General features: G+C 47.1%; 2 protein-coding genes across 4 annotated transcripts in view; one reads left to right on the top strand and one right to left on the bottom strand.

Annotated features, from left to right (window-relative positions):
• The window catches only part of MYO1H (myosin IH), a 52,148-nt gene extending 36,755 nt beyond the window's left edge, over positions 1 to 15,393 (top strand). For 2 of the 3 annotated variants that reach the window (XR_012787766.1, XR_012787765.1), the window contains exons 19-33: positions 203 to 320; positions 835 to 948; positions 2,329 to 2,405; positions 3,785 to 3,853; positions 5,006 to 5,090; positions 5,798 to 5,957; positions 6,554 to 6,637; positions 7,563 to 7,656; positions 8,633 to 8,688; positions 11,212 to 11,347; positions 12,147 to 12,217; positions 12,354 to 12,451; positions 13,925 to 14,024; positions 14,141 to 14,237; positions 15,034 to 15,393. Coding sequence is in view for 1 of the 3 variants with exons in the window: in XM_075568778.1 (XP_075424893.1) it covers positions 203 to 320; positions 835 to 948; positions 2,329 to 2,405; positions 3,785 to 3,853; positions 5,006 to 5,090; positions 5,798 to 5,957; positions 6,554 to 6,637; positions 7,563 to 7,656; positions 8,633 to 8,688; positions 11,212 to 11,347; positions 12,147 to 12,217; positions 12,354 to 12,451; positions 14,141 to 14,237; positions 15,034 to 15,057 (1,283 nt within the window). In the remaining 2 variants the exon portion in view is untranslated. The remainder of the gene's footprint in view (positions 1 to 202; positions 321 to 834; positions 949 to 2,328; positions 2,406 to 3,784; positions 3,854 to 5,005; positions 5,091 to 5,797; positions 5,958 to 6,553; positions 6,638 to 7,562; positions 7,657 to 8,632; positions 8,689 to 11,211; positions 11,348 to 12,146; positions 12,218 to 12,353; positions 12,452 to 13,924; positions 14,025 to 14,140; positions 14,238 to 15,033) is intronic. The other variant, XM_075568778.1, reaches the window with a different exon arrangement.
• A 2,448-nt stretch (positions 15,394 to 17,841) lies between these two features.
• Positions 17,842 to 27,888, bottom strand: KCTD10 (potassium channel tetramerization domain containing 10). Its single transcript, XM_075568779.1, has 7 exons — positions 27,730 to 27,888; positions 25,949 to 26,162; positions 23,985 to 24,154; positions 23,041 to 23,127; positions 22,140 to 22,192; positions 20,267 to 20,462; positions 17,842 to 19,514 (listed from the first exon to the last, which is right to left on the bottom strand). The coding sequence occupies exons 1-7, from the start codon at positions 27,730 to 27,732 to the stop codon at positions 19,299 to 19,301; spliced, it is 939 nt and encodes a 312-aa protein (XP_075424894.1). The 5' UTR covers positions 27,733 to 27,888; the 3' UTR covers positions 17,842 to 19,298.
• Between the last annotated feature and the right edge of the window lie 15 nt (positions 27,889 to 27,903).

Raw genomic sequence — 27,903 nt, 5'->3', positions numbered from 1 at the left:
ACAATAACCATGATGCCCGGATATAATAACCATGATGCCCGGATACAATAACCATGATGCCCGGGGCATCTTCCCATCCACATCTTCTGATGAATATACGTTGCTGGCAGTGAATGGGGTTAATGCACCCCCATCACTTCCCTACGGAGGAAGGAAATAACCCCAAGCGCTCCCCCCTTTTTTTCCCCTCCCCTGGCTGCAGGGAGGTTTGACGAGGGGCTGGTATGTCACCAGGTGAAGTACCTGGGGCTGATGGAGCATCTGCGGGTCAGGAGAGCGGGATTCGCTTATCGCAGGAAGTACGAGATATTCCTGCAGAGGTAAGAGGTGGGGAGTGGCGGTGTAAATGGGGGACGGGGTGGAGGGGTTGTGGGGAGCCCCTATATCTTGCTGCCGGCGTGTAAAAACAAGGAGTGAAGGCAGAAGAAAGGGGAGGGGATGGGTGAGGTTGGACCACTAGAAGAAGCAGAAGGCAGAGATGATTAGAGAAGAATCTCCGTACGCTGCAGCCTCTAGTGAAACAATGCAAGCATCCACACCAAAGTAGAGGAGCTGACTGCAAGGAAAGATTTTAGCTCATCACGCGCTACAAGAGCGGCCCATCAGTTACCAAGGGTCACATTACCTGTCCATGGTAAGATGATATAATAATGGGTCAAACTGTCATCCCATGATTGTCACGAGGGCACCGTCCTCCTAATGAGTTCTCTACCATTTTTAATTTGGGGATTTCATTTATTAGAGTTTTCTGTGAGTGCAGCCTGAAGCGAGAAAAGGCATAATTATGTCCTGACCTCGAATGACCTTCACCGTGATATATTTGTCATCCTTCAGGTACAAATCATTGAGTCCAGACACATGGCCCAACTGGAAGGGACCTGCCCGAGAGGGAGTAGAGAGACTGGTGAAACACATCGGTTACCAACCCAATGAATATAAATTAGGAAGGTAACAGTGTACATCGCCCAACCCCCTGGGGGAAGATGTGCCAGGGTGAAGAACATGTGAATAGAAGTTTCTTTTGACGCGTGGCTCTTCTCTCTGATGGCGTTTGCGTGAATTGTAAGACAGCGTTCCTTCCATCTGACGCACATTGCTGACCAGAAAAGTTTCCGCCACTTCAGACCCGGCACATTTTTTTGATACAAAACAAAAGATTAAAAAGTGATGCAGAGTTTGATAAATCTCATTTATAATCTGGCGGGTCATGTAACTCCTCCTATTTACGCTCCCCAAATCGCAAGCTGACGCACACAGCGCAAAACATGGCGTGAAGACCTTAATATCTTGACGCAAAGAGACGCAAGATGAAGATGCAATGTACGTCAGTTTTGCTCCAAGTTTGCCCTGTTACATCACCCCCTTGTTTTGCTTTTGCTAAATGCCCTTCTTCATCCATCTCAATAACTCCGTGACCCTCCTGCTTATTTTCGGAAAATAATTGCAAACTGACGACGCGTTTCACAAACGGACAACGCGTTTCGCGGGGACTGCTGGGGCAGACAGGGTAAAGGCACTGTTAGTGTGGGGACCTATGGGACAGACAAGTCCCCAATCTAATGCCATTCTAACAGGTAAAGGGGTACTAAAGTGCAGATGTAGCAAGACGCACTGTCCCCGAGGAATGCAAAACGCTGGGGAGGGGGACTGTTTTTCCGAATGGGACCCCCCATGGAGAAATTTCTCACATGCTGGGTGGTGTCAAAATTCCACAGGAGACCATATCTTCGGAAGGACAAATACACTGGAGATTGTGGACAGGCGACTAAGATGGTGCATTCTCTACATCACAAAACGTATCATGAAAGACGGAAGGACCTTAATATGCGCAGCGTAGGGGAGAGGTGGGGGATATGATAACAACTTTCAGGTACACAAAGGGTTTATAACAAAGTGCAGGAGGGAAGCATATCTCAGAGAAAGAGAAGAGCTAGAACAAGAGGTCGTTCTCTGACACTGCAGGGCGGGAGGCTCAGGGGAAGTGCGAGGAAGTTCTTCATGGGAGGGGGGTGGATTCGTGGAATAGTCGCCCAGCAGAGGTGGTCGGGGCTAATACAGTAATGGAATTCACACACGCTTGGGGTAGACTTAAGGCTAAATCCTAAACATGAGAGAGAGACAAATATCGAATAGGGTCTGAGGTTTCACAGCAGATAGGAGAATAGGCAGACAGGGGGGCCAAGCGGCTCTTATCTGCCGCCAAATTCTACAGGGCTTCATATATTATGGGGTGAAAAGTGCCTGATATACACCTACTAATAACTTTGGGCCTTGGGTAGGTACTACAGTCAGTGTGTTATCCAGGAATGACTACGCCTTACTTTTCAGAACCAAGCTGTTTATACGCTTCCCACGGACCTTGTTTGCCACGGTGGATTCATTTGAAATGAGGAAGCATCAGTTAGGTATTGTAATGTTTGCTTTGCTTGTCAGCCCTCTGTCACGGAAGGTGTTACACGCCTGTGTGCAGGGTCGGTGCAAGGGTACTAGCCGAACCTTCGGCCTACAAATTCTGCATTTATAATGGCAGAATTTATTTGACGTTAAAAGGGAAATAAAAATCCCACGTGTGAGCCCATTCATGTCTCAGACTGGTCTGCATCCCGGTCTTTCCCCATTATCTCCCAGCATACAGTGCTTCCACTGCAGCAAGGGATTCTGGGAAATGGAGGGGGGGTGGGGAAGTTATGTGCCTGGGAGGGAGGAGAAGGAGGTCTGGACCTGGGGGGCAGGAAGAGCCACAACAGAGGGAGGGGGCGGGAGCAGGGTGTGCTTACCTGCAGCCTTGGTGGATGTGGCCTACTAGAGGCTTGCCGGATGGGGACCGTACCGCAGAAGGGGTTGTCAGCAGGCTTGTCAGAGAGGACCTGCAGAGATGCCTGTCATAGGGTGTCCACAGAGGTGCAAGTCAGTTCTACTGGCCTCCAGCAGGCCCCCTCTGAGAGGCACCTCTGCAGATCTGGCACGTTTGGGTCACCGATACGGTGCCGAGCCCCCTGACTCAATGGGCCTGGGACAGTATTCCCAGCTGTCGCCTCCTGTCGGCAACCATGCTGCTACATGGAATCCCCAGTTTTTTGCCACCCCCCCCCCCAAATAATGCCACTCTAGGCAACTGCCTAGTTTGCCTAGTGGTTAAACCGGCCCTGCGAGGGGTAATATTTCTGTATACATGGGCCTTGAATTGTTTTCTATTTATTTATTGGTTGAAACACAATGGACCACATTAAGCCAGCACTTTATCTTGTGAGGTTTACATTTCCTCCTTAAACGTGCTGCATGATACTATATATATATATATATATATAATTACATACACTGTGCTAAAGATTATTTTTAACAGGATGGGAAGCAGGGGGTCCCCCGAGCTGAAATTAGTCGTGTTCCTGCTATTTAAATTCTCTGTGTGATGCGAGCCAACAGGAAGCCGTCTCGGATTCCTACTGGCCGGTGTGACTCATGAGATTAAAGCCGCCATTTTGTTTCCCTGGGAGGGGACTGCAAAGTGCTACCTGCCCCGGGTAAGTATCTGAGGAAGCAGGGTGACCCTAGAGTTGAAAATATCGTATTTCAGCTTTGGAGAACCTCTGGTTCCCATCCTGGTAAACAAAGCAAAATAGTGGCATTGAGAGATAATGAAACCCATACAGTGGGAGCCACAGCCTAATTACAGATGTGTGTACTTGTAGCGAGTTTGCCAGAGTCTAATGTTGATAAAACCAGTGAAGCTGTTTGCAATTATTTTTTTATATATAACACCGGCATCTTTTCTCTGTACTTCCAGTTTCCAAAATTCAGGCCAAATACAAAGGGTGTTTAGGAAAACGAGCTTTTCAGAAGAAGAAGAAAGCAGGTACCGTGTGTAGGGTTCCTGCTCGAATTCCCTTACTGCAGCAAAAAAGCCAAGTTATTTTAACTGCAAATCGGTTACACAAACAGACCCTCTAACATTTTACACATAAAAATAGGTCCCCCTGTGGTGCCTCACGGTGGGTGGAGGTATTTCCAAGTGGTTCCTATGGAAATCCTCTAAACTGGCAGCCGATCCCCAAACAAAAATCTTTCTGTTTAGTAGGTACAATTGGTCTTACAGGACCCACAAATGTGTAATGGATCTGCCAAATAGGCACAGTTGGAGGGCATGCATCAACTAGTTAGTTAGTGTAAAGGCTTGGGGCCTTCCGTCTAAGAGGACTGTTGTTGGGTCCTTTTCGGTCTCAATTTCCCATCGAAGTTAACCGGGAATTTCGTCCGAAAGCCGCCCGATCGTCCGTGTAGACGGTTGTTGAATACGCTCCATACACTGTGACGCCATTTTCCAGGCTGGAGAATTTCTTGCCAAAATTCAAATATGTCGCGAAAATGGCGGGATCAGGGAGGGTTTGAGGTTTTGCAGAAAGGTGGACAATGGGAATAGGAGGATCAGACACTCATTATTTTCTAGATTTAGGAACTTAAAGGAGCAGTTTCCCCATCTCTGTTTTTACATGGGTAGGAAGCAGGGGGTCTCTGGATTTGAACCATGTTAATTTCAGGTCCAAGTATCCCCTGGCTCCCGAGATACTTGTCGGGGAAGATGCCGCTGCTATTGAACCCCCCCCACCCCCCCAGGGGCAACAAGATCTCCGGCCTCATGTGGGCCAATAGGAAGCAGCAAGATCCTCCGCCGTGGTACTGACCCGGAGGTGCGGGGAAATTAGACCTCCATGAAGTTCTGGTCGCACCTTGTCCAGTATCTCAGGAGGCAGGGGGTCCCCTAAGCTAAAATAAACGCAGTTCAGCTCCCGAGACCCCCTACTTCCTATATATGTAAAATACACTGGGGGCAGAGGGGTATATATGGGAGGGGTTGACATGTACGTCAAAGAAACCATCGTTGATGATTGTGACGTCTTTTTTAACGGACCTGCCGATCCAGGAGGATTGGCAGCTTTATTCTAAGCGGGACATCATTGTCACATAGAAGGGACTTGTGCTAACCAGGCGTGTCACCTCATTCTTTTAGCGATCAAGCTGGAATCCTGCTGGCGCGGGGTCCTCTCTCGTAGAGAAGCCAGGAGGCGGGCGTGGGCGGCGCAGACTATCAGGAAGTACGTCTGGAGACTCGGCAGGTCATGGTTTCAACCATTACAGCAAAGATTTATTATTATTATTATTATTATTAATAAACCAGAGCTGTGATACTGAGCGGTGAAGAGAGGGCAGGTTGATGCTGTTCCAGGAGTCAGAGGGCTTAGTAATGAATCTCAATGCTTAGCAGACTCTCTGGTACTTCCAGCTTCATTAATGACAGCACAGACCAAAGATGGCTGCCCTCCGATAAGAATGTAATCTGCATTTAAAGGCAGTCCTTCCGTAGACCAACATGTAATAACATGGTCATGTTTTATGGGTTAAATACAGGTGTTCGACACAATCATTTTTTTTCAAAAATCAACACTTGACATTATTACTGCTCCATGGAATTGTCCACCATGCCAAACACGCTCATGGTGCCGATAGTGCAGGGATGGCCAACTCCAGCCCTCAAGTGCCACCGACAGGTCAGGTTTTAAGGATATCCCTGCTTCAGCACAGGTGGCTCAATCAGTGGCTCAGTCATTGACTGAGTCACTGATTGAGCCACCTGTGCTGAAGCAGGGATAGTCTTAAATCTTGACCTGTCGGTGGCCCTTGAGGACAGGAGATGGCCTCTCCTGCTATAGAGTGTGTCCAATGTTCTGTTGCTCACCGGTTATTTTATCATGACATGAATGGAAATTCTCTTATATTAGGTTTTTCTTTGGTTTATTTCAAGCTTCATCGTCGGATTTCTCCATCGGAATAAACCTCCCGGCCGTAAGAACAAGGACTTCTTAAACCTCATGCATTACAACTTCCTCTGCAAGCTGAAGGACCATGTGCCCAAACATGTGCTGGACAAGAGCTGGCTCACCCCACCGGCAGCCATGAAAAAGGTACGATACCTCCATTAGGACATAGGGGAATATACTGGGACATACAAGAAAATACTGGGATCTACTGGGACATACTGGACAATAGTGTGATATACTGGCACATACTGGGATATACTAAGTATACGGTTCTCAACTCCAGTCCTCAAGTCCCACTAACAGGTCAGGTTATACAGATATCCCTTCTTTGGAACAGGTGGCTTGAAATGACTGAGCCACTGGTTGAGCCACCGGTCCTTAAGCAGGGATATCCTAAAAACCTGACCTATTGGTGGGACTTGAGAACCAGTAACTAGCTCATAATAAAAAATTGTGATAAATACTGGAAAATAATATGACATACTTGAACAAAGTGGAATATACTGGAAAATAATGGGGTATAATTGAATATACTGGATGCTGGGACATACTGAAAACTATACTGCAACACACTGGGATATACTAGGACATTTTGGAACACACGGGTGTATACTGGGTCATATTGGGTAGTACTGGCTCATAAAGGAAAATATTAGGATATGTTGGCACATACTGGGACATACATCATGGAGACTGGGGACTGTAGGTCTGGCCGATATGTTCATTCTTCTGTGTTGCAGACCTCTACGTTGCTGCACCAGCTTTGCATAAAGAACCTGGTGAGGAAATATTGCAGGACCATCACACCACAGAGGACAGAGCAGGTACACAGCCACAATGCACAAGTATTTGACCCACACTGAGTCCCTTAGGTCCCTACACATGTATGTTTGACAAACGTATTTATATGAAAGTTGTCCTGAAAGTGGACGAGGTCTACCTGAGAAAGCACATGTGGAATGTGCAGATCTGTAAATGGGGTGGAACTCCGAGCATTTAAATGGGGAGCAGAGCTCACGTTAGTCACTTGTGTCTGAATGGTCATTATGTATTAGCAGAGGCAGAACTAGGGGGGGTTGGCGAGCGGCAAGGCTACACCGGGTGCAGCCTCTTAGGGGGTGCACTTCGGTCCAGTGGTGACAGCTGGTGAGGCTGAGGAGTGGGGCGGTCTGGTAGAGGTTGGTGGCGGGCAGAAGAGGGCGGGCAATCTGGAAGTCAGTCCCGACTTCTGGTGTCTGCTGCCAGGATGAATCCCCCTCCCCTGTTCCACAGATAGGGCGGGGGGAGGGCTTTTAACTGAGCCAGAGAAAGAAGAGAAAAGGGGGGAGTAGAAAGAAATTAAGATGGGGGTGGAGGGGGGGGGGGAGAGAGAGCAGTGTTCCATAAATTGGGAGGGGGTGCAGTTGGTGGGCGCAAGAATCTCAAGTTCCACCTCTGTGTATAAATCTTGCAGTTCAGAAAATGCCACCTCCTTAGCTAGAGGTGCAAACCAGCGGGTCGCAGGTACCCCCGAAAACGAAAGGATTAAACCTCGTTAATGTGACACCTCGTTAATGTGGCACCATTTCCACATCATCCTCATTTCTGCGTCACTGATAACGGGGGAAATAAATGCAAAAGGAGAGGGAAGCTACAGGTGACCCCCCGCCTCCCATTCACTGGCTCACTCCCAGGATCTGCAGCTTCAAAAGTCCCGGGATAGGACAGCTTTGCGACGGGCTTCTTCTTAGCGCGTCCCTGTCTTTGCAGCTGCAGCAGAAGACGGTGGCCAGCGAGGTCTTCCGAGGGAAGAAGGAAGGGTACCCGCAGAGCATCAGCCAGCCGTTCGAAGACTCCCGGCTCAGTCAGTGTGATGACAGAGAGATACAGATACCACCGGTCACCTACACCCAGCTCCAGCCAATGCTGCTCTTACATTGGGATAGGAGATTAAAAAAACTAATGGCCTTCTACTATAACAGACGAATGGCCTTCTATTATATTGTCCGAAATGGCTGCCAAGGCTGTTTTTGGGCGAAAATCCCCAAGCGGTCACTTGAATAAGGTCCTAAACTGATGTATCTACCATTGGAAACACAAAACACTTATCTATTCGAGTCACAACACACAATGGAAAATACAGGTTTAAAGCTGCAGAACAAGCAATATCCGAACGTGTGTTTTTTTTAATAAATCAGTTTTGTACTATGAGAAAATACTTGTAGCATTTTTTGTAAAAAAAAACCTCTGAATTACATTATTAATGTATTATAATGTAACAAACAATTTTTTGTTTCTATAGCAACCATTTACATAGTCACATCCCCTTCCTCTTCTGAAACAGGCTCTGGCATATATATATAACCTACGTGGCAATGGGGAGGGTCAACTTAAAAGTAATTTTAGGAGTTGACCCATGGCTTCAAATGAGCCCCTGTCACATATCAAATGTCCATCTGAAATAACCAATGCCTTGTACACGTCACTTTTCTTTTGCCCAATATTTTTTTTTGTTTTCCTTCATGGAAATGAAATGAAACAGATCAATAAAATCACAAAAACCATCAATAAGAAAACAGATCCAGGCGTCGAACATTTATGACATCATTACTTGCTAGCAGGGAAAATAAAATGCAAATAGGAAGTCAGTATTAAATGGTGCGGATGCAGGTGATAAATACTTCTGGCTATAAGACATTTTTAATTGGAGACTTGTATTCTACTATTTCAGGGATCTGGTTCCTGTGTAAAGATTTGTATCAATGTGTTACGTTATCAGGTTTATCTGGATTATGCCACAAAACCAATATCACTTATTTTATCCGTGTTTTGCTTCTTAGGTGAACAAGATATTAACCCCAAAGTGCTGCAGCTCATGAACCATGACAGGATTAAGGTGAGAAATCCACAGATCAGGGGATAGCACCTTCCTGTTGTCATATGCTGTTACATGTTGCTATATTGTTCCTTAACTCCCTCTCCTAACTGCTCCTATAACTCCTCCCCTAACCTCATAACTCCTCCCCTAACTGCTCCTATAACTCCTCCCCTAACTCCTGTAACCTCATAACTGCTCCTATAACTCCTCCCCTAACCTCATAACTCCTCCCCTAACTGCTCCCCTAACCTCATAACTCCTCCCCTAACTGCTCCTATAACTCCTCCCCTAACTCCTGTAACCTCATAACTGCTCCTATAACTCCTCCCCTAACTCCTGTAACCTCATAACTGCTCCTATAACTCCTCCCCTAACTCCTGTAACCTCATAACTGCTCCTATAACTCCTCCCCTAACTCCTGTAACCTCATAACTGCTCCTATAACTCCTCCCCTAACCCCTATAACCTCAGTATAACTCCTCCCCTAACCCCTATAACCTCAGTATAACTCCTCCCGTAACTGCTTCTATAACTCCTATAACCACTCATTATAACTCCTCCTATAACCGCTCCCTATAACTCCTCCCCTAAATCCTATAACCATTCATTATCACTCCAGTCCTCCCCGAACTGCTCCAATAACCGGTCCCTATAACTCCTCCCCTAACTGCTCCTATAACTCCTCCCCTAACTGCTCCAATAACCCGTCCCTATAACTCCTCCCCTAACTGCTCCTATAACTCCTTCCTAACTGCTCCTATAACTCCTTCCCTAACTGCTCCTATAACTCCTTCCTAACTGCTCCTATAACTCCTCCCCTAACTCCTCCCCTAACTGCTCCTATAACTCCTCCCCTAACTGCTCCTATAAGGCTGCGGTCCCAGTAATGTCTGTGACACGCACGCGCTCCCGTCAGGGAGGGGGGGGGGGCGTCGCGTGCACAGCGCTAACCGCGATCTGTGAGAGAGGGATCTTGCGACGGGAGGGAGCGTGGTCGGGGATTTGCAGGGGCGTGGCCATCACGTCACGCGGCAGGTTCGCCCTCATTGGGTGAACCGCCGGTGGGGGCGTGGCCACGCCTCCGTCGCAAGGTTTGAACTCAATTTGATTGAGTTGGAAAAAACCCTGCAGCACGGCGCGGCTGCACCTTCAGCGTGACGGTGTGTACTGGGCCCAGCCCCATTGAGGTGCGGTGCTTACACGCACAGCGCACGCCACGCCGTGCGCACAGGCTGTTACTGTGACCGCAGCCTAAGTAACCACTCCCTATAACTCCTCCTATAACTCCTCCCCTAACTGCTCCTATAACTCCTCCCCTAACTGCTCCTATAACCTCTCCCTATAACTCCTCCCCTAAACGCTCCCTATAACTCCTCCCCTAACTCCTATAACTCCTCCCCTAAACGCTCCCTATAACTCCTCCCCTAACTCCTATAACCTCTCCCTATAACTCCTCCCCTAAACGCTCCCTATAACTCCTCCCCTAACTCCTATAACCTCTCCCTATAACTCCTCCCCTAACTCCTATAACTCCTCCCCTAACTCCTATAACCTATATCCGCTTCCTATAACTCCTCCCCTAACTGCTCCTATAACCTCCCTATAACTCCTTCCCTAAACACTCCCTATAACTCCTCCCCTAACTCCTATAACTCCTCCCCTAAACGCTCCCTATAACTCCTCCCCTAACTCCTATAACCTCTCCCTATAACTCCTCCCCTAAACGCTCCCTATAACTCCTCCCCTAACTCCTCCTATAACCTCTCCCTATAACTCCTCCCCTAACTCCTATAACTCCTCCCCTAACTCCTATAACCTATATCCGCTTCCTATAACTCCTCCCCTAACTCCCTATAACTCCTCCCCTAACTCCTATAACCTATAACCTCTCCCTATAACTCCTCCCCTAACTCCCTATAACCTCTCCCTATAACTCCTCCCCTAACTCCTATAACCTATATCCGCTTCCTATAACTCCTCCCCTAACTCCTATAACTCCTCCCCTAACTCCCTATAACTCCTCCCCTAACTCCTATAACCTATAACCTCTCCCTATAACTCCTCCCCTAACTCCCTATAACCTCTCCCTATAACTCCTCCCCTAACTCCTATAACCTATATCCGCTTCCTATAACTCCTCCCCTAACTCCCTATAACTCCTCCCCTAACTCCTATAACCTATAACCTCTCCCTATAACTCCTCCCCTAACTCCCTATAACCTATAACCTCTCCCTATAACTCCTCCCCTAACTCCTATAACCTATATCCGCTTCCTATAACTCCTCCCCTAACTCCTATAACCTATAACCTCTCCCTATAACTCCTCCCCTAACTCCCTATAACCTATAACCTCTCCCTATAACTCCTCCCCTAACTCCTATAACCTATATCCGCTTCCTATAACTCCTCCCCTAACTCCTATAACTCCTCCCCTAACTCCTATAACCTATATCCGCTCCCTATAACTCCTCCCCTAACTGCTGTGGTTACCCGCTTTCCACTCTTCACCTAATACTCTCCTATTCTCCCTATGTGATCAGTACGGTGCTGCAGCGATGAAGTACGACAGACACGGTTTCAAACCCCGTCCTCGCCAGCTCCTGATGACGCAGTCAGCGCTGTATGTGACAGAGCAAGCCAAGATCAAGCAGAAAATAGACTACACGGGCCTAAAAGGTGACCCCATGGAACCCTATCCCCAACACAGGAACTACCCATTAAAACCCTACAGTAAAGCCTAGAAATGTCAGACCCAACTGGGAGGTGACATGGTGACACATAGGCAGTGGGAGCAGGAGCAAGGTAGGGCAGTGCCCATGTGACATGCCAATGGGGCTATTGGTGCCAGTCTGTGGGACCCCTGGCAGTTAGGTGTTAAAATCAAACCTCTTTTATATTCCAAACCCTTTATCAAAAAGGCATTGCCATTAGGGTCGGATGTATAAATATTCTCAAACGTTATAGATTTGGGGACAGTGAGAGTCCAGGCTTGTGTTAGGTGAAGGGAGAAAAGGTATACATTATGTTTTTACATGAAAGAGACATGAAGGAGCAATTACCCCCTAACCCCCCAGGACGCAAGGGGTCACCCAGAGCTGAACCGCACTATTCTCAGCTCTCGGGGACCCTCTGGTTCTCGAGATACCGACTGGTGATGTTACCGCTATTACTTCCTGGTTTTCAAAGGGAATTTAAATTGCTGCCCAATAGGAAGCCAACCGATGATCCAGCTTCCTATTGGCCAGAGATTTGGCAGCCATTTTGCTTCCCCTGAAGATTTTAACCGGGTATGTATCTCGAGGTTCGGGGCACCCCCAGAGCTGAAAATAATGGTGTTTGGTCAGGAAAACCCCCCTGACTCCCAACCTGCCAAAAAAAAAAGTATAGCGGCTGCTCCTTTAGAGATGAATAAACATAAATATAGAAATGATAAAAATCCTCCTAAAAACTTTGTTCCTGTGCTTGTATTTTGAAGGTATCTCTGTCAGTAATTTGAGTGATGGGGTCCTGATCATCCATGTATCTCCAGAGGACAACAAGCAGAAGGTAGGAGACGCGCCCACTTATCTGATGCAGTGTTGTAGGCAGGGACTCCAACAGGGAGGTGGGGGGTGAGCTACGGGAAAAACATTAGTGTGGTGTAAAGAAAGGGTTAAGTCCGCTACTGTTCTCTTGATTCCAGGGAGATGCCATATTACAGTGCGACCACATCTTTGAAGCAGTCACTAAACTGTGCATGTTGGCTAGCAAGCAGGACGCCGTCAACATAGTCCAGGGAAGGTACTGTATGGAGGAGCCTCTCCAACACACTGCAAGACTTGTGTAGATGTCACCTCCGAACCCCATGGGTTTCATTCCCGCCATGGCCACCATGTGATCTTGGGCAAATCCCAATACCAATTATTACTTCAATTACATACTGTAGTAGAGGTTGGTAAAAAAAGACGTACGTCCATCGAGTTCCACCTACTGTATGTTAAATGTAGACGACCGATACCAATCCTATATTTGTATTTACATTATTTTGATCCAGAGGAAGGCAAACGGAAAACCCCAGTGAAAGATTATCCAATGATGTCTCATAATAAGGGGGAAATGATAAATCCATTCCTGACGCCAATAATGGCAATCAGATTCCTCCCTGGATCAACATCCTTCCCATGTTTACTTATTTGGAATATCCCTGTATACCTTTCCTTTCTAAAAAGATGGCCAACCTTTTTTTTTTTAAGATATCTATTGTATCTGCCATCACAGTCTCCATGGGTAATGAATTCCACATTGTAACTGCCCTTACTGTAAAGAGCCCTTTGCTTTGTTGCTGGTGAAATCTCCATTCCTCCAGCCTTAAGGTATGATGACTGTGTCCTTTGTACTATCCTTGGGATGAAGTTATTTTTAAAACTTCTTGAATATATTTGTATAGTTATCATATTCCCTCTTAGACGCCTCTTTTCTAATGTAAACCAATCTAATTTAGCTAGCTTCTCCTCAGTCAGATTTCTCATCCCCTTTATTAATTTGGTGGCTCTGCTTTGCACTTTTTCTAGTTCCATGTCTTTTATGGAGTGGTGCCCAACACTATAATCCATATTCAAGGTGTGGTCTTATTCAAGGTGTGGCGTTTGAGTGGCATAATTATGCTTGCTTCCATTCCATCCATACCCAGTTTAATGCAAGATAAGATCTAATTTGCCTTAGTGCCCAATGTCAGGCAGGAGCCACTAACTATTGCTAAGGCTGCGATCCCACTAACTACTACAGCGCACGCCGTGCGATTAAGCCTCGCCCCCACAGTACCTCCGGTCCCAGTTCCTACCTTGTCGCGCACCTTTCCCCAGCGGTGCGCGACAGGTTTTCAGACAGGCAGGCAGGGGAATTTGAGTTCAGTGTCTGCGACGGAGGCGTAGCCACACCCCCCGCCGGCAGTCCAGCCAATGAGGGCGAACCAGCCGCGGGACACCATGGCCATGCCCCCGCAGACCCACAGCCACGCCCCCTCCCATCGCAAACCTTCCCTCAGACCGCCGATCGCGGTGTAGCGCTGTGCACGCGCGCGTGCCACAGTGAAGACTGGGGACTCGGCCTAAGCCTGTTGTCTGCAAGCACGCCTGAATCTTTCTCCATCAAGGATTAACCTACCTTTCCCCCCATGTAATTTGTGTTGCCTGTTTATTCTTGTTTCCCCAAATGCATAACCTTACATGTATCTGTATTAAACCTCATCTGCCATTTACCTGACCACGTTTCCAGTCTCTCCAAGACCTTCTGGGGAGAAATTACATCCTGCTCTGAAAAGGTGCCATTTATGACAAGTCTCTGCAATCTATCCTTCAACCAGTTTTCAATCCAGGTGCAAATATTTTTACCCAGACCAATATCCTTTATTTAGTACACTAACCTAATACTTCTTTTTAACCTGAAGTTCTTATCAGTTTGAGACACCACAATCATTTTCTTTCTTTCTAGCATCACCTTCCATTTCCAAGGGAAGGAAGGAACCATTGATTTCACATCGGGGACAGAGACACAGGTGTTTAAAGCAAAGAACGGACGCTTGACAGTGGTGAGTTACTCTTGAAGGCGGTTGAGTCCTGAATGGAAAGTGGCTGGTTTGCTACACATTGCAAGGTTTAATCTGGAGGAAACTGTATGAGCAGCCAAAATTGAATAGTATTTTGAGCTGCCTGTGTTGGTTACATTAGATACAAATCCAGATCTGTTTAGAGTAGGAGGGGCTCAGGGGCTTACAACACTTTGGCCAAAATGTTAAACTAAAAGACCATTTTATTTAATAGATATCTATACTTATATATTTAGGCACTGTACCGTGTATAAGTTTCACTGGATGTGCACTGAGCTCTGTCTGTGTTTCATGTTCTGTCTCTGGTTTTAAATAGAGTAGGAGTGGCCAACTCCAGTCCTCAAACGCCACCACCAGGCCAGGTTTTAAGGATATCCCTGCTTCAGCACATGTGGCTGTCAGAATAAGCCACCTATGCTGAAGCAGGGATATCCAATACCTGGCCTGTTGGGGGCCCTTGAGGACTGGGGTTGGCCACCCCTGGTATAGATGATTACCAATTAGTGCCTCTACCTAACACACAGTTTCGTTCATCTCCCCTACTCATTGTCTCTACTGTTCAGGGAGCATCACAACAATTGGCCAATAGGGACAATTGTGTGTAGGTGGCAATTGCAACCCTCGGAAGTAATTAGGAGAGGACCTATGGATAACTGCATTGGCCTATACATGGCCCTGGAGCCCTAACTTTACTCAAGGTCCAATGAAGACCACGTCAAACGTGATGTAGAGTTGGCTACTCCACTGTCCCAAACATCATCTTCCTTATTTATTTCAGGTGTCCCCCCGATTAAAGTCCTAACCAGCAACATCTGCTCACCATCAGCAATGGTGTAAAATCCAGGAAGGATAACCTAGGGATATGTAACAAGCCCGAAAAATGAAATGGAGACATATTTTCATAACTGGCAGCATACAATTTCAGGTGGCAGACCAGAGCATGAGCAGAATGCATTGTATATCCTGTGATAGAACTTGTGCTGTTAATACTTAGGAGTAGAAGATTCCAGTGGAACTATTAAACATCTCACAAGCCTCACTCATCATGAGCAAGTTCCACTCAATGGAAGACTTATTTTTAAAGCAGCCATACCCCCCCCAGAAGTCTATACTAGAATAAATCAATGTTCGGATCTTGTCCCGAGTACGTCCTGTTTTTTTTTTTCCCCTTAAAATCAGCAATCCAAGCACGCAATTTTTTGGGGCACTTTATTTTTACCACAGTATAGAAGCAGGAGGTCTCCGGACCTGAACCTCATTGACTTCAGCTCTGGAGACCCTGTTTCCCGTGATACCTCCGTAGTAGGTGCCGGTATCCGCTCCGCTAGCAGGGTTCACGTAATGGCCGCTTTTCAAATGCCCCGCATCTTGCGGGCCAATGGGAAGCCGTGACGTCATCAGGTGCAGCTTCCTATTGGCTCACGTGACGCGGGAGCTATTATACTTTGCAGAGATACCGGCACCCCCTTTGGAGGTATCTCTGGAAGCAGTGGGTCCCCGGAGCCGAAAAATTAATGGGGTTCAGCTCCGGAGACCCCCCTGCTTCAAACCTACTTTTAAAAAATAACAAAATCAAAAAAAACGGCATGATTGCTCCTTTAAGCTCCAGCTTCTGCGTTTGCCATGATCACCGTTAGACGGCACTGGGCCCCGGGGAGAGCTTCCTTTTAACGTCCCAGATAATGTTGGAAAGGGCAAGAAGAGCGTTCTTAAAGTAACAAATAAAATGCACAAAAAAAACTTCTCAGCGCCAACTGCTACTTTGACATGAATGGATCGGATACTTCTGAATCATTGGCTTCAAGAAGGTCCAGCGAAGCATTGGGTTTATGGGGTTTTATTTTCCCATTAAAAATATCAAATTGTGAACCACAAATGCTGAAGTCTGATTTGTTCAGATGCAAGGACCGTGACCGCTGCGCATTATATAGAATGAACTAAGCCTCAACACCTTGAGTGCCTCTACGATGTACCCCAATAAAAGTGCCACCCACGGACCCCTGGGCAGTGCACCGCATGTCAAAGTTGCACAAGTCCAGTCTTCAAGGGCTACCAACAGGACAGATGTGCACGCTTTCTCCAACCCTGTAACCTAGCAATCATTTCCACTGACCGGGGTGGCCAACTCCAGTCCTCAAGGGCGACCAACAGGTCAGTTTTTCTGGATATCCCAGCTTCAGCAAAGGTGGCTCGGATTTTGGGCGAGCCATCTGTTCCGAAGCAGGGATATCCTGAAAACCTGACCTGTTGGTGGCCCTTGAGGACTGGCGTTGGCCTCCCCTGCACTAAGAGCACTTGAGGTATATAATGCCTTAAAAACCAGGCCTGAACCTGAGCACCCTTGCCCATTATGTAGGGCTTGTATGCACTCAACTGCTCAACCATGTTTGTGTGGCGAGTGTTCTTACTCATTCCCATCTCAGCATGGGCTGGAAGGGGCCGCACTGTCACCGTGACTAATATTACACACACAGTTTGGTTAGTGTGAAGATTCACAGTATATTCTGCAGGTGCCCAATGCTAGAAGCTGCTTCCCTACACTGGATAATATTGTAGCCCCATTCCTTTGAATGGAGCTAATCTCTTCTCTAACACAGGGAAGCTGTTCTGTAATGACCGTTAGAAACACATCGGGGTTTGAAACTTTGTACATGCAGGGTGTTTTCCGTGGTTGTTGAACAAGCGCAAGTCCCAATATTCTACTTTGAGAAACTTTTTTCCTTTAACCAATGAACCTTTTAATCCAACTCACTCAGAATATATTAAAATGATCTATTCCGTCTTCTTATTTGTGTCTAAAACAATAGCCAGAGCGCCCAATGCTGCATCCAACATGACAAATGATTTAGTTCAATACTATCCGGTTCTTCTCATAAGTATGGGTAATTTAGTTCAATTCTTTGGCCAAAACATTTGAAATCTGCAACTACGTCAAGGTAAACCCTCTTAGCAGGTCCTAACTACCAATATACTATCCTCAGGGGCAGATTTCCCACTAGGCGCGATAGGCCGGCAACATTTTCCGCCCCCATACAGAGGGCGCGCTCTCGGGCCTGATGGGAAGTCCTTTACCTGCTGCCTACGCCTTCTTTCTGCAGTGTCATCACATGCCCTCTCGTTGCCATGGCAACGCGACGCCGTCAAAGAACGGCATGGCGTCGACGTGGCAACGAGATGCCGTGTGACGTCGCGATGCTGCAATTTTCGACGACGGGAGGGCAGCAGCAGGCATGTGTCTAGGAGACAGCGGATCTGGAAATCGGCCACCGACTGTTCTATGTATTTCTTCCACTGCCTGAAGAAGCGGAAACACAACACTATATGGGGTGTGTGACATATGCAGTGCATAAAGGGTTAAAATTAGGAAGCACTAGATGTGCTATAGTACAGTAGGAAACCCAAAGTGCCCTAATAATTATAATGAAAAAACAAATATAAAATATCCAGTGCAAGAACAAATATAAATTTGGCCAAAGTATTTAACTAAATGACACAGTATTGACCTGAAATTGCCATAGAGCTTGTTAAGACGGGAGATGTATAGAATAAAACCTTGGCGTAAATGAATTATTCCATGCACAGGGGAGATAGATACAAGATACAGATTTTAAAAATAAAAAAACATTCGGTGTTACAAAGATATCAGGCAGAATGAAAAAACAACATTTAAAATATATACAGAAAGTGTTTACAAAGAGTGCGCTACAGATTAAAAAAAGAAGTGCAGTCTCAGTATTTCACGTGCAGGCGATGAACGTGGAAAGCCTGTAACCGTACTCCATACTTCAGCCCCTTCATTCTGGGAATAACTCGCACGGGGGCAACATTCTCAAACACTACAGCTTTGGGGGCAGAGACAAGGAGTCCAGACTTGTGTTTATTGGAGGAAGAAAGGGTATAAATTAAGTTTCTACAGGCCAGGGACTTAAACAAAACATCCATAAGAACAAAGAAATATATTTATCCCAACGTAAAAAAAAACAAAAAACACATACCTAAAAGCTGTGTTGCTTGTTTAGGTGAATAGTTTTATCCCCAGAACATGAAAATGAGTAACCCTTTCCTACAGCGGACTGCGTGTTTCTATCCCCTCTGGCATCCAAAGGGTAAATATACCACGCAGCCCTAAAACTTTTATTCTGTAATTGCTTCCCCCTTCCGTGATCGCTGCTACCGTCACAGCCACAGTTTCCTGCTGAGGGGGTGCATGTTAAAAATGGAGAAGAGTGACACTCATTTGCATGCCATTACCCAGAATCCCCCTGTCTGCAGTGGAAGTACTGTATGCCAAGCAATAATGGCGACAGACGGGGTTGAAGATCAGACCAACATGCAACCGCACCAAACGCATTTTGATTTGCAGTACGGTGGAGTGTTTTGGTCCCTTTTGTGTGGTACCAACCATAACCCTTTTTTTTGTTTACTTCGGCCATAGTGCTGTATCCACCGAAGTGCCTGTTTGGGTCATTTGCAGCTGAAATTCCACTTCGGTGGATATAGATTACGGCCAGTAGACATACAGCTGCCCGCCTCCGCCACTCTCACCTCAGCTCCCGTGGTTGCGGCCACATGTACCGATATACAGCGAGAGTTTGGGTGGCGGCAGCGGGAAATGCTTAATATGCAGACAATAAAATTACAGTAACTCAGGCCTGTGTCTGTAAAATCCCCAATATTTTGTATTCACCCGTCTACCGCCTTTCAATTGTGAAGCACTTTGCAGTTCTAGATCACAGCAGGCAGCCACCTCTCTGGTGGAACCATGGGAGCACGTCTGGTGCTTTGTGCAGCAGCCTCCAAAAAGGGAGTGATGTATATATATATTTTTTTTTGCCAGTGGGTAAGTTGAGGCACATGGGTTAAAAGTGATGCTAAGATCACAAAAAGTGTAAGTGTCCGAGGCAAGGATTGAACCCACGTGCGTATATATGAAGGACAGCCACCTTAACCATTACGCCACAGCACCTCCCAGGCGCGCGGGACTGAACTAGGAGGTAGATCCCCGGTCTGGACGGCGACAGGACTGAGAGTTGCTGGAAGAGTCTATTGGTGGTGCGGTCTGTCGTCTGGCCGTTTGATGTGAATCCGCCTCACTCGCTCGATACGTTCCCGCTCGTCGTCCTCTTCCAGGTGGTGGGAGCGTCCCGCCGCCCCACCCGTGGCCTCCAGCAGAGCGTTATCGGGCCCTCGCCCGTCTTGGGCCTCGTACAGTAGGATGTTCAGGGTCTCTTCATAGATCCGAGCCTCTGGGAACTCCACCTGACATTGGGGTGAACAAAGAAACGCGTCAGCAGCAGACAAGGGACACTCGGCCCAACTACATTTGATTCATCCCTCCTTCCTCTTCAGATCTTGGGGGTATTTCCCCACATCTCCAGCACCGTAAAGCTCCTTTGTGCCATATTTGCCCGTCCTGTAATTCAAATCTCTAAACGGCCACATTTTTCCTGAAGAGCAAATCAATTGTCCCAGGACATACTTGAAAACGAGAGGTAACTCTCAATGTATTACTTCCTGGTAAAATATTTTATAAATAAATAAATAAAATTGTAAGACCAGCATGGGAGCTAGTCAGATGAAACGATAGTGTATGCAGCTTTCCATATCTCACAGGTCTCCCCTTCCTGTGCACGCTGGAAGAGACTACAATGAGGTTTGGAAAGCTCTGTACACTATAATTTCACCTAGTTGCTCCATTAACGGGTATAACCTGCAATTATTTTACACTGCAATTCCGGACTGATTGACGATGCGTTGCCTGTCCCTCTGGGATAAAGAAGGCATTGTGAAGTCAACGAACTAAGACTCCTTCCCATTCTCAGTGGGGATCTGGGCTCTTCATTCGGAGATTTCTCATTTTAGTCCTGACACGGGCAACACTAGTCAGGATGCAGCACAAAGTTCTTTGCAGAGATGCCCAGAATACACCCACTCCTGTACTCTTCTGTGCCAGCGAACGGACCATTCCTCTGGTAACTGGTGTGCTGGGAGCACCAGACGCGCACACCTACCTTGGTCTGCTTCTTCTCTGTGGCGTACACGATGGAGGTGCAGCAAACCTCGGCGATTTTGCGCCCCTGGCCGTAGAAGGACCAGCAGCAGATTTCGTCCCCGATCACGTCCTTTATAAACAGGACCCGCCCGTTAAACCGCAGAGACAGCTTGTCAAAGAGCTCGATGTTCTTCAGCATGTTGTCATCCGAGTTACTGCAGAAATACAGCGTTTCGGTAAAAGCAAATTAAACTCCCACTAGGCGTATAAACAATATACACACAAACATAGAAGTATACAGACACAGCAGGACCTGCTCTACATATTAAAAAAGAGCCAATGAATCTGTTTCTCACTGAATTCAAATCATTAGGTGACTGGGTTATGTCTTGGCTACACAATAAAAATCGGCTACGTGTGGGTGTGTAAATATTGAATTAAAAAAAATAAATAAGGATAAGCAAGGGAGTGCGACAGGGAGATGTCACCAAAGCTTCTCACTGCAACACTGGAGTTGTTCAAGACATTGCATTGGGTGAATACTTGGTCAGCTACGATTTGCAGAGGACATTGGTATTTTTGCCACAAGTCCAGAAGACTTCCAGGAACAAATCTGAGAACCTGCCGAAGCAATTAAGAAAGTGGCCTCTGTATGTGTCTCGGCAAGACCGAGGTGATCAAGAAATGTGTCAAGTCTGCAAAGACTGTAATCAACGAAATAGAACTCGAAGTGGGAGACTAGGTCTACCTTGGTTGGCCAGTATCAATGGGTGGGAACCTTTTGGATTAAATCAATAGGAGAATGAAGATAGATGGAGAGCGTTTAGGAAGAAACAAGAGTCTTTCAAGGGAACTTCATCTGTGCCGAGAGATGAAAGCTTTTCACCACTGTTTTCTACCCGTGCTCCCGTGTGGATATGACATTTGGACCCTAAATGCAAAGCTAATTCGGAAGTGTTGGGCAGCGCAAAGAATGAAAGGAGAGATGTATGCTGGGTATTACCCGAAGAGACGGGAAATAGAATGAATAGGTTCCAAACCAAAAGCCGGTGACCTCACACGAAGAAATTAAAATGGCGGCGGGACGGACCTATCGCAAGAAGAAATGACCGTTGTTGGACAGCTGGTCCTAGACAGGATTCCAAGGGAAAATGAAAAGATCAAAGCGACAAAAGTACGATAAAAATCAGAAAATGTGTTGGAGCGACGTGCAGGAGAGACTGCAACCGCAGAACCTGGAAGGTCATTGGGGAGACCGGGGATGAACATGTTAATAATAGATGTGTGCGTGCATGTATTTTCTATCAATTTGTTTGACCAATGAAAAAAAAAAAGTATGTGTGATAGAGATATATAGATATATTAAACAAAATAAACACACACAAAAAAAGAAAGAAATAGTCTAAGAGGTGGTAACGTTTCCCTGCCATCAGAATTCTGAGCTTGAGTATGAGTCAAGACAAACCCAAACTGCCCTGAAGTCAGTTGAGAGATCTGGTGAGATTCTATTGACACCAATAACTTAGTTTGCTTAATGCTGGACCCTCTGGGATGTATGGGGTTGATACATTCTGTGCAGTTTTAACATGGACACTGCGGCGGACACTGCGACACACACACACACACACACACACACACACACACACACACACACACACACACACACACACACACACACACACACACACACACACACACACACACACACACACACACACACACACACACACACACACACACACACACACACACACACACACACACACACACACGTTCTGTACGGTCTGCTTGAAACCTCATCCTTAATAACCGATAACATTACTGATTCAGCAGAACAGAAGCTGCCGTCATGAGCTTCCTATGAAGACATTTAATTGGGACGTCAGGGTTACCTGGTGTAGGAATACTTGTTATTGCTTCTGTTGTAGAGCAGCTTCACAGCCGGCTGTCAGATAAAATGGAGACAAAAGGAATAACCATCTCTCTTCTGACGATAAAAGACTCGACACCTCCCTTCATTCACCCAACTAAAACAATTACCGACACTCCTATTAAATATTAGCCAGCCCCAAGAATCGGATTGTTGTAAGTACACATACAAATATTGTATGTAAATACGAGAACGTCAAACCTTCAATTATTACTAAATAGGATTCTTGTTTATCTCTTTCAAAGTAAATACATTTACAGCAGCTTCCCCACCCTGGGACCACAACGTGTTATGTTCAGGGAGGTGGTTCCCCAAATACTTGCCGGAAAAGTAGTGCCAGTACTTCCTGGTTTTTAAATCCCCTGTGGCCATAGGAAAACGCAACAGCTGATGCTGCGGCTTCCTCTTGGCCTGCGTGATGCAGGCGATTGAAAATGCCATTTTGTTTCCCCCGTCCATGTAATACTTTTCCCGGGAAGTATCTGAGGAACCAGTGGGTATCTGGAGCTCAAAAACACCTTTTGGTTTCCATCAAATCAAACACTCCCGCCCTGAGGCAAGTGATGCTTTAAAGATTTGGTTCCTAATATTTACAGAGCTAAGGGAGGGTGTTGCAGGCCTCCCTGGCAGGGAAAGGGTTAGCTCAGGGGTGGCCAACTCCAGTCCTCAAGAGCTACCCACAGGTCAGGTTTTCAGGATATCCCTGCTTCATCACAGGTGGTGCAGTCTCTGACTGAGCCACTGATTGAGCCACCTGTGCTGAAGCAGGAATAGCCTGCAAACCTGACCTGCTGGAGGCCCTTGGGGACTGGAGTTGGCCGATGCGCATTGTTCAGTAAATGGCAGTCTGCCGGCGTTCTCACCTTATTAGAAGTGGCTATGAGCTTCTGTTCTTCTTTGGACGACGTGATGACAGGGACTTTGCAGAAAGGCTCGTAAACATCTTTATTCTGCTGGAATGAACACGTGGTCAGTTTGTGGCTGATTGCAAGCGTCAGTAACACTACATTATGGACCTGCATGTTTATTTCTTAAGTCAGGGGGTGCTCCCAGTGTTGGTTGAGCGGATAGTTGTATATGGACTGGTGGGGGTAATAGTTCTGAGAAGACGCTGATCATAGCCAGCCCGCGAGTTTGTCTGTGCCGCAGTAAAATGACAGCACCGCCCGTAACGGAGGATGATAACGTTAACATAGGGTGCGCAGCGCGATAGAACTTGGAAGCCAAATGCGCACACGCAGGGGTCTAAAGCGGCATTCAGATGAGTGGGACTGAAATATTTTCCTGCATGGGGAAGGGGCTTGCTGAACAGGGGCCTATAGGGCTGTTATGATAGTAGGGTTAACATTTGTCTTTATCACACACTTTTACTTCTTTACTTTTTCAAGCAAAAAAGTTTTTTTATTGCCTAAATATTGTCAATGTTTTCTAAATGACAAAAAACTTACATGAATTAATTAAATGTGTGATACATTTCGAATTATTTTTTTTAAATTAGGCACAAGTTTATTTTAAGCCAGTTGAAAGGGTTAGACTCTCCTAAGACCAACATGTACTAATGGCAGTGATAGGGTTAAGGGGTCAGTCCCTCCTAGGGGCAAAGTACTAACGGCAGTGACAGGGTTAAGGGGTCAGTCCCTTCTATCTACAAAGTGTACTAATGGCAGTGACAGGGTTAAGGGGTCAGTGCCTCCTTGGGGCAAAGTACTAACGGCAGTGACAGGGTTAAGGGGTCAGTCCATTCCATGTACAAAGTGTACTAATGGCAGTGAAGTGTGTGTGCGTCTCTCTTTGCTGCGAGTCCTACCTGCAGAGATGCCTGACACTCATCCACAAGCCCCTGGACCAGGTAATACTTGGCTTCTGCCAGCATCTCTTCTATCTCCCGCCGGCTCTCGGGGAGAGGGACGGCTCCGTCCCGCAGGTAATTTAATATGGTCCCAAAGTGCTTCCCACAGCGATCAATCAGGATCCAACCTGCACAAAAGGGATGATTACTACATACCCCACGATGCCCCTATCGCTCTCCTATTTTTTATAACCATAGACCTGAACCAGGGAGATCCTGAGGAGACGACCCACGGTCTCCCAACAGTGTGGTATTTTTCCACAGGTTAACATGGAAACAATATAGCCGCCAGGGTCGGCCTAGCTCAGGGAACCAATAGAAATTAGATTGTAAGCTCCTCGGAGCAGGGACTCCTCTTCCTTAATGTTACTTTTATGTCTGAAGCACTTATTCCCATGATCTGTTATTTATATTATCTGTTATTTATATTATCTGTTATTTATTTGATTACCCCGTGTATTACTACTGTGAAGCGCTATGTACATTAATGGTGCTATATAAATAAAGACATACAATACAAATCTGGTGTGTCAGAGTGCAATGAGGTCCCGACTTTGTTGGAATCCCTGGCGGTCATATTTCTAATGTATTTTGTGTGTCTCACAATGGCACAAAAAATAAAAATAAACTACACCTTTCAGTCGGGGGATCATGGATCAGTTCATGAGGACACCTCTTTTAAAGGTACACACACACACGTCATTATTATATTGTAACATCAATTTCACCCCTGTAGGATTCTCCTACGTTAAGCTTATAAAATAAAAGACAAGGGGGATATCTAGAATTCAAATATTCACTGGCATTTGTTTTCGCTCTCTCTCACTGGCTAATGACGGTGGCGTAATTATCCTACACAACAGAAAAGAAATATATACATATATATACCACAGGTTACAAAAGAGGGTAAATCAGAAACACTCCAAAACGTTTGGTTGCTTTTGGGTCATTAAAAGTAAAAGACAATAAACAATGTATTAAACAGGCCACTGCTAATTAGCTCAGTTTGGTCCCAGGAAGAGCTGCCCATTTCATTCTGGGAGGGGTTTATAGAGATACTCTGCATCATTACACAATGCTGCATGTTCCGCCTCAGAGTACTAGGGCGATGCTGTATTAAACGCTTTGCAATGTGTGGGAGGCCCCTCTGGAAGCGAATGCGTTAATATGGCACTGTAATATGGCTGGCAGATGCTGTAACGGTCCCCTAACTAACAGGTGCCTGTAACATGGTATCCGATACAAGCGAGGACACAGCAGAGGCTGGGACAGATGTGGCATTATGGAAACAATGATCGTCTTCTCGTCACACCCGCTGCATTGGCAGAAATCAGCTATGTATCAGCCTCCGACACCATGTACATATATACAATGTGTGCAAACATTACACTCAGCCATAGAACACCTTATCTGACAGTTTTATGGCTTGTCATAGTTTAAGATGTATATACACACACACAGAAAATGGGGAACCGTGCACACCAAAAAAATTAAAAATAAATAGATGGATGAATTATTGCAAAACGGTCATTTAATGACTAAAAACCAGTCACAAAAATCCAACGTTTCGGTGCTGACCACCGTCTTCAGGGATGATCCCTGATGAAGGTGCTCAGCACCTAAACATTGGATTTTTATGACTGTTTTTAGTCATTAAATGACTGTTTTGCATTAAATCCTCTGCATCTCTTTTTTGGTGTGCACAGCTCCCCATTTTCCCATTTATGCTAGTACCCGGACTAGGTGTCCTGCCAGTAGCACCCATGCTTTCATTACTCTTTTTTATGTCCCCTTGTACTAGGGGCATCCCAAGCTGCATGTTCTTGATTTCCTCCTTTATGTTTGATATACACACACCGAGCAGGCCGGCCGACTCCCGATGCACTGATACACAGAGCAGGCCGACTCTGGTACACACTTACCCTCGCTGTCGGTGAGCACCTCCATACGCCCGCTGAACATGGCTTTGAGCATGGTGTCCTGCTTGGTGAGGGTCTGCATGGTGGTATAATACAGGGCGCCCCCCACATTCAGCTTGACATACTTGGAGCTGGTGCTGGCGCATTTGAAGGAGGTGGTGCGGGTCGTAGCTGCAGACACCACGGAGCTCACCACGCTCTCTCCCGACATCTCTTCCTGGGTGAGAGAGAAGGGAAACCGGGATATTATATACAGTATGTGTCCATGAGGTCTGCGCATTAGGAGGGGGCGAGAGGTATGTGTCCCCGAGGTCTGCGCATTAGGAGGGGGCGAGAGGTATGTGTCCCCGAGGTCTGCGCATTAGGAGGGGGCGAGAGGTATGTGTCCCCGAGGTCTGCGCATTAGGAGGGGGCGAGAGGTATGTGTCCCCGAGGTCTGCGCATTAGGAGGGGGCGAGAGGTATGTGTCCCCGACGTCTGCGCATTAGGAGGGGGCAAGAGGTATGTGTCCCCGACATCTGCGCATTAGGAGGGGGCGAGAGGTATGTGTCTCCGAGGTCTGCGCATTAGGAGGGGGCGAGAGGTATGTGTCCCCGAGGTCTGCGCATTAGGAGGGGGCGAGAGGTATGTGTCCCCGAGGTCTGCGCATTAGGAGGGGGCGAGAGGTATGTGTCCCGAGGTCTGCGCATTAGGAGGGGGCGAGAGGTATGTGTCCACGAGGTCTGCGCATTAGGAGGGGGCGAGAGGTATGTGTCCCCGAGGTCTGCGCATTAGAAGGGGGCGAGAGGTATGTGTCCCCGAGGTCTGCGCATTAGGAGGGGGCGAGAGGTATGTGTCCCCGAGGTCTGCGCATTAGGAGGGGGCGAGAGGTATGTGTCCCCGAGGTCTGCGCATTAGGAGGGGGCGAGAGGTATGTGTCCCCGAGGTCTGCGCATTAGGAGGGGGCGAGAGGTATGTGTCCCCGAGGTCTGCGCATTAGGAGGGGGGAGAGATGCATGTCCCCGAGGTCAGCGCATTAGGAGGGGGGAGAGATGCATGTCCCTAAGGTCTGCACATTAGGAGGGGGGAGAGATGCATGTCCCTAAGGTCTGCACATTAGGAGGGGGGAGAGGTACATGTCCCTGAGTCCTGTGCATTAGGAGGGGGGAGAGATACATGTCCCCGCAGTCCCCATATTAGGAAGGGGCGAGTGATACATGTCCCCTAGCTCTGCGTATTAGGAGATTAGAGTTACGCGTGTCCCCCCCGATGTCCGCGTATTAGGAAGGGGTGAGAGGTGTTCCCCCCTGATGTCTGCATATTAGGAGGGGGGAAGTGGTATGTATCTCAGTCTGCTTATTAGGAGGGGAACAGGTATGTGTCAGTCTGTGTATTGTATCATAGAGGTCCCCTCCCCCCCCCCCCAAGTATCGATATCTGAGTACAGTATTAGGGGGGGGAAGAGGTGTGTGTGTCCCCACGATATCATATCCCTGCTGTCCGAGTATTAGGAGGGGGTGAGAGGTGTGTCCCCCCCTGATGCCTGCATATTAGGCGGGAGGAAGCGGTATGTCTCTCGGTCTGCATATTAGGAGGGGGAGAGGTGTCAGTCTGCATATGGGGGGGGGGGGGGAAGAGAGAGGTGTCAGTCTGGGTATGGGGGGGGGTGCCCCCCCGATATCTGAGTATTAGAGGGGAGAGGTGTCCCACTGTCTGTGTTTTAGGAGGGGGTGACACGTACGTATCCCTGCTGTCCGTATATTAGGGGGTCTCCCTGTATTAAGCAGCTCCAGTGCCTCACTTACCATCAAACCCGATAAACTTTCCTCAGGCCAGAAAATGGGCAACACCCAGAGCAACCTCCAGCACTTCCGCCCCTCAATGACGCACTTCCGCTATCCGGGCGCTTTTCAGAACCGTCAGAAAACTTGATACCTGGGCTGTATTGTGGCCGCGGCCGCCATCTTTGGTGTAGGCAG

The sequence above is a fragment of the Ascaphus truei genome, chromosome 13 (genome assembly GCF_040206685.1).
Source record: "Ascaphus truei isolate aAscTru1 chromosome 13, aAscTru1.hap1, whole genome shotgun sequence".
NCBI lineage: Eukaryota > Metazoa > Chordata > Amphibia > Anura > Ascaphidae > Ascaphus > Ascaphus truei.
Note: the sequence above shows the minus strand (reverse complement) of the source record. Positions and strands in the feature narration are given on the sequence as shown.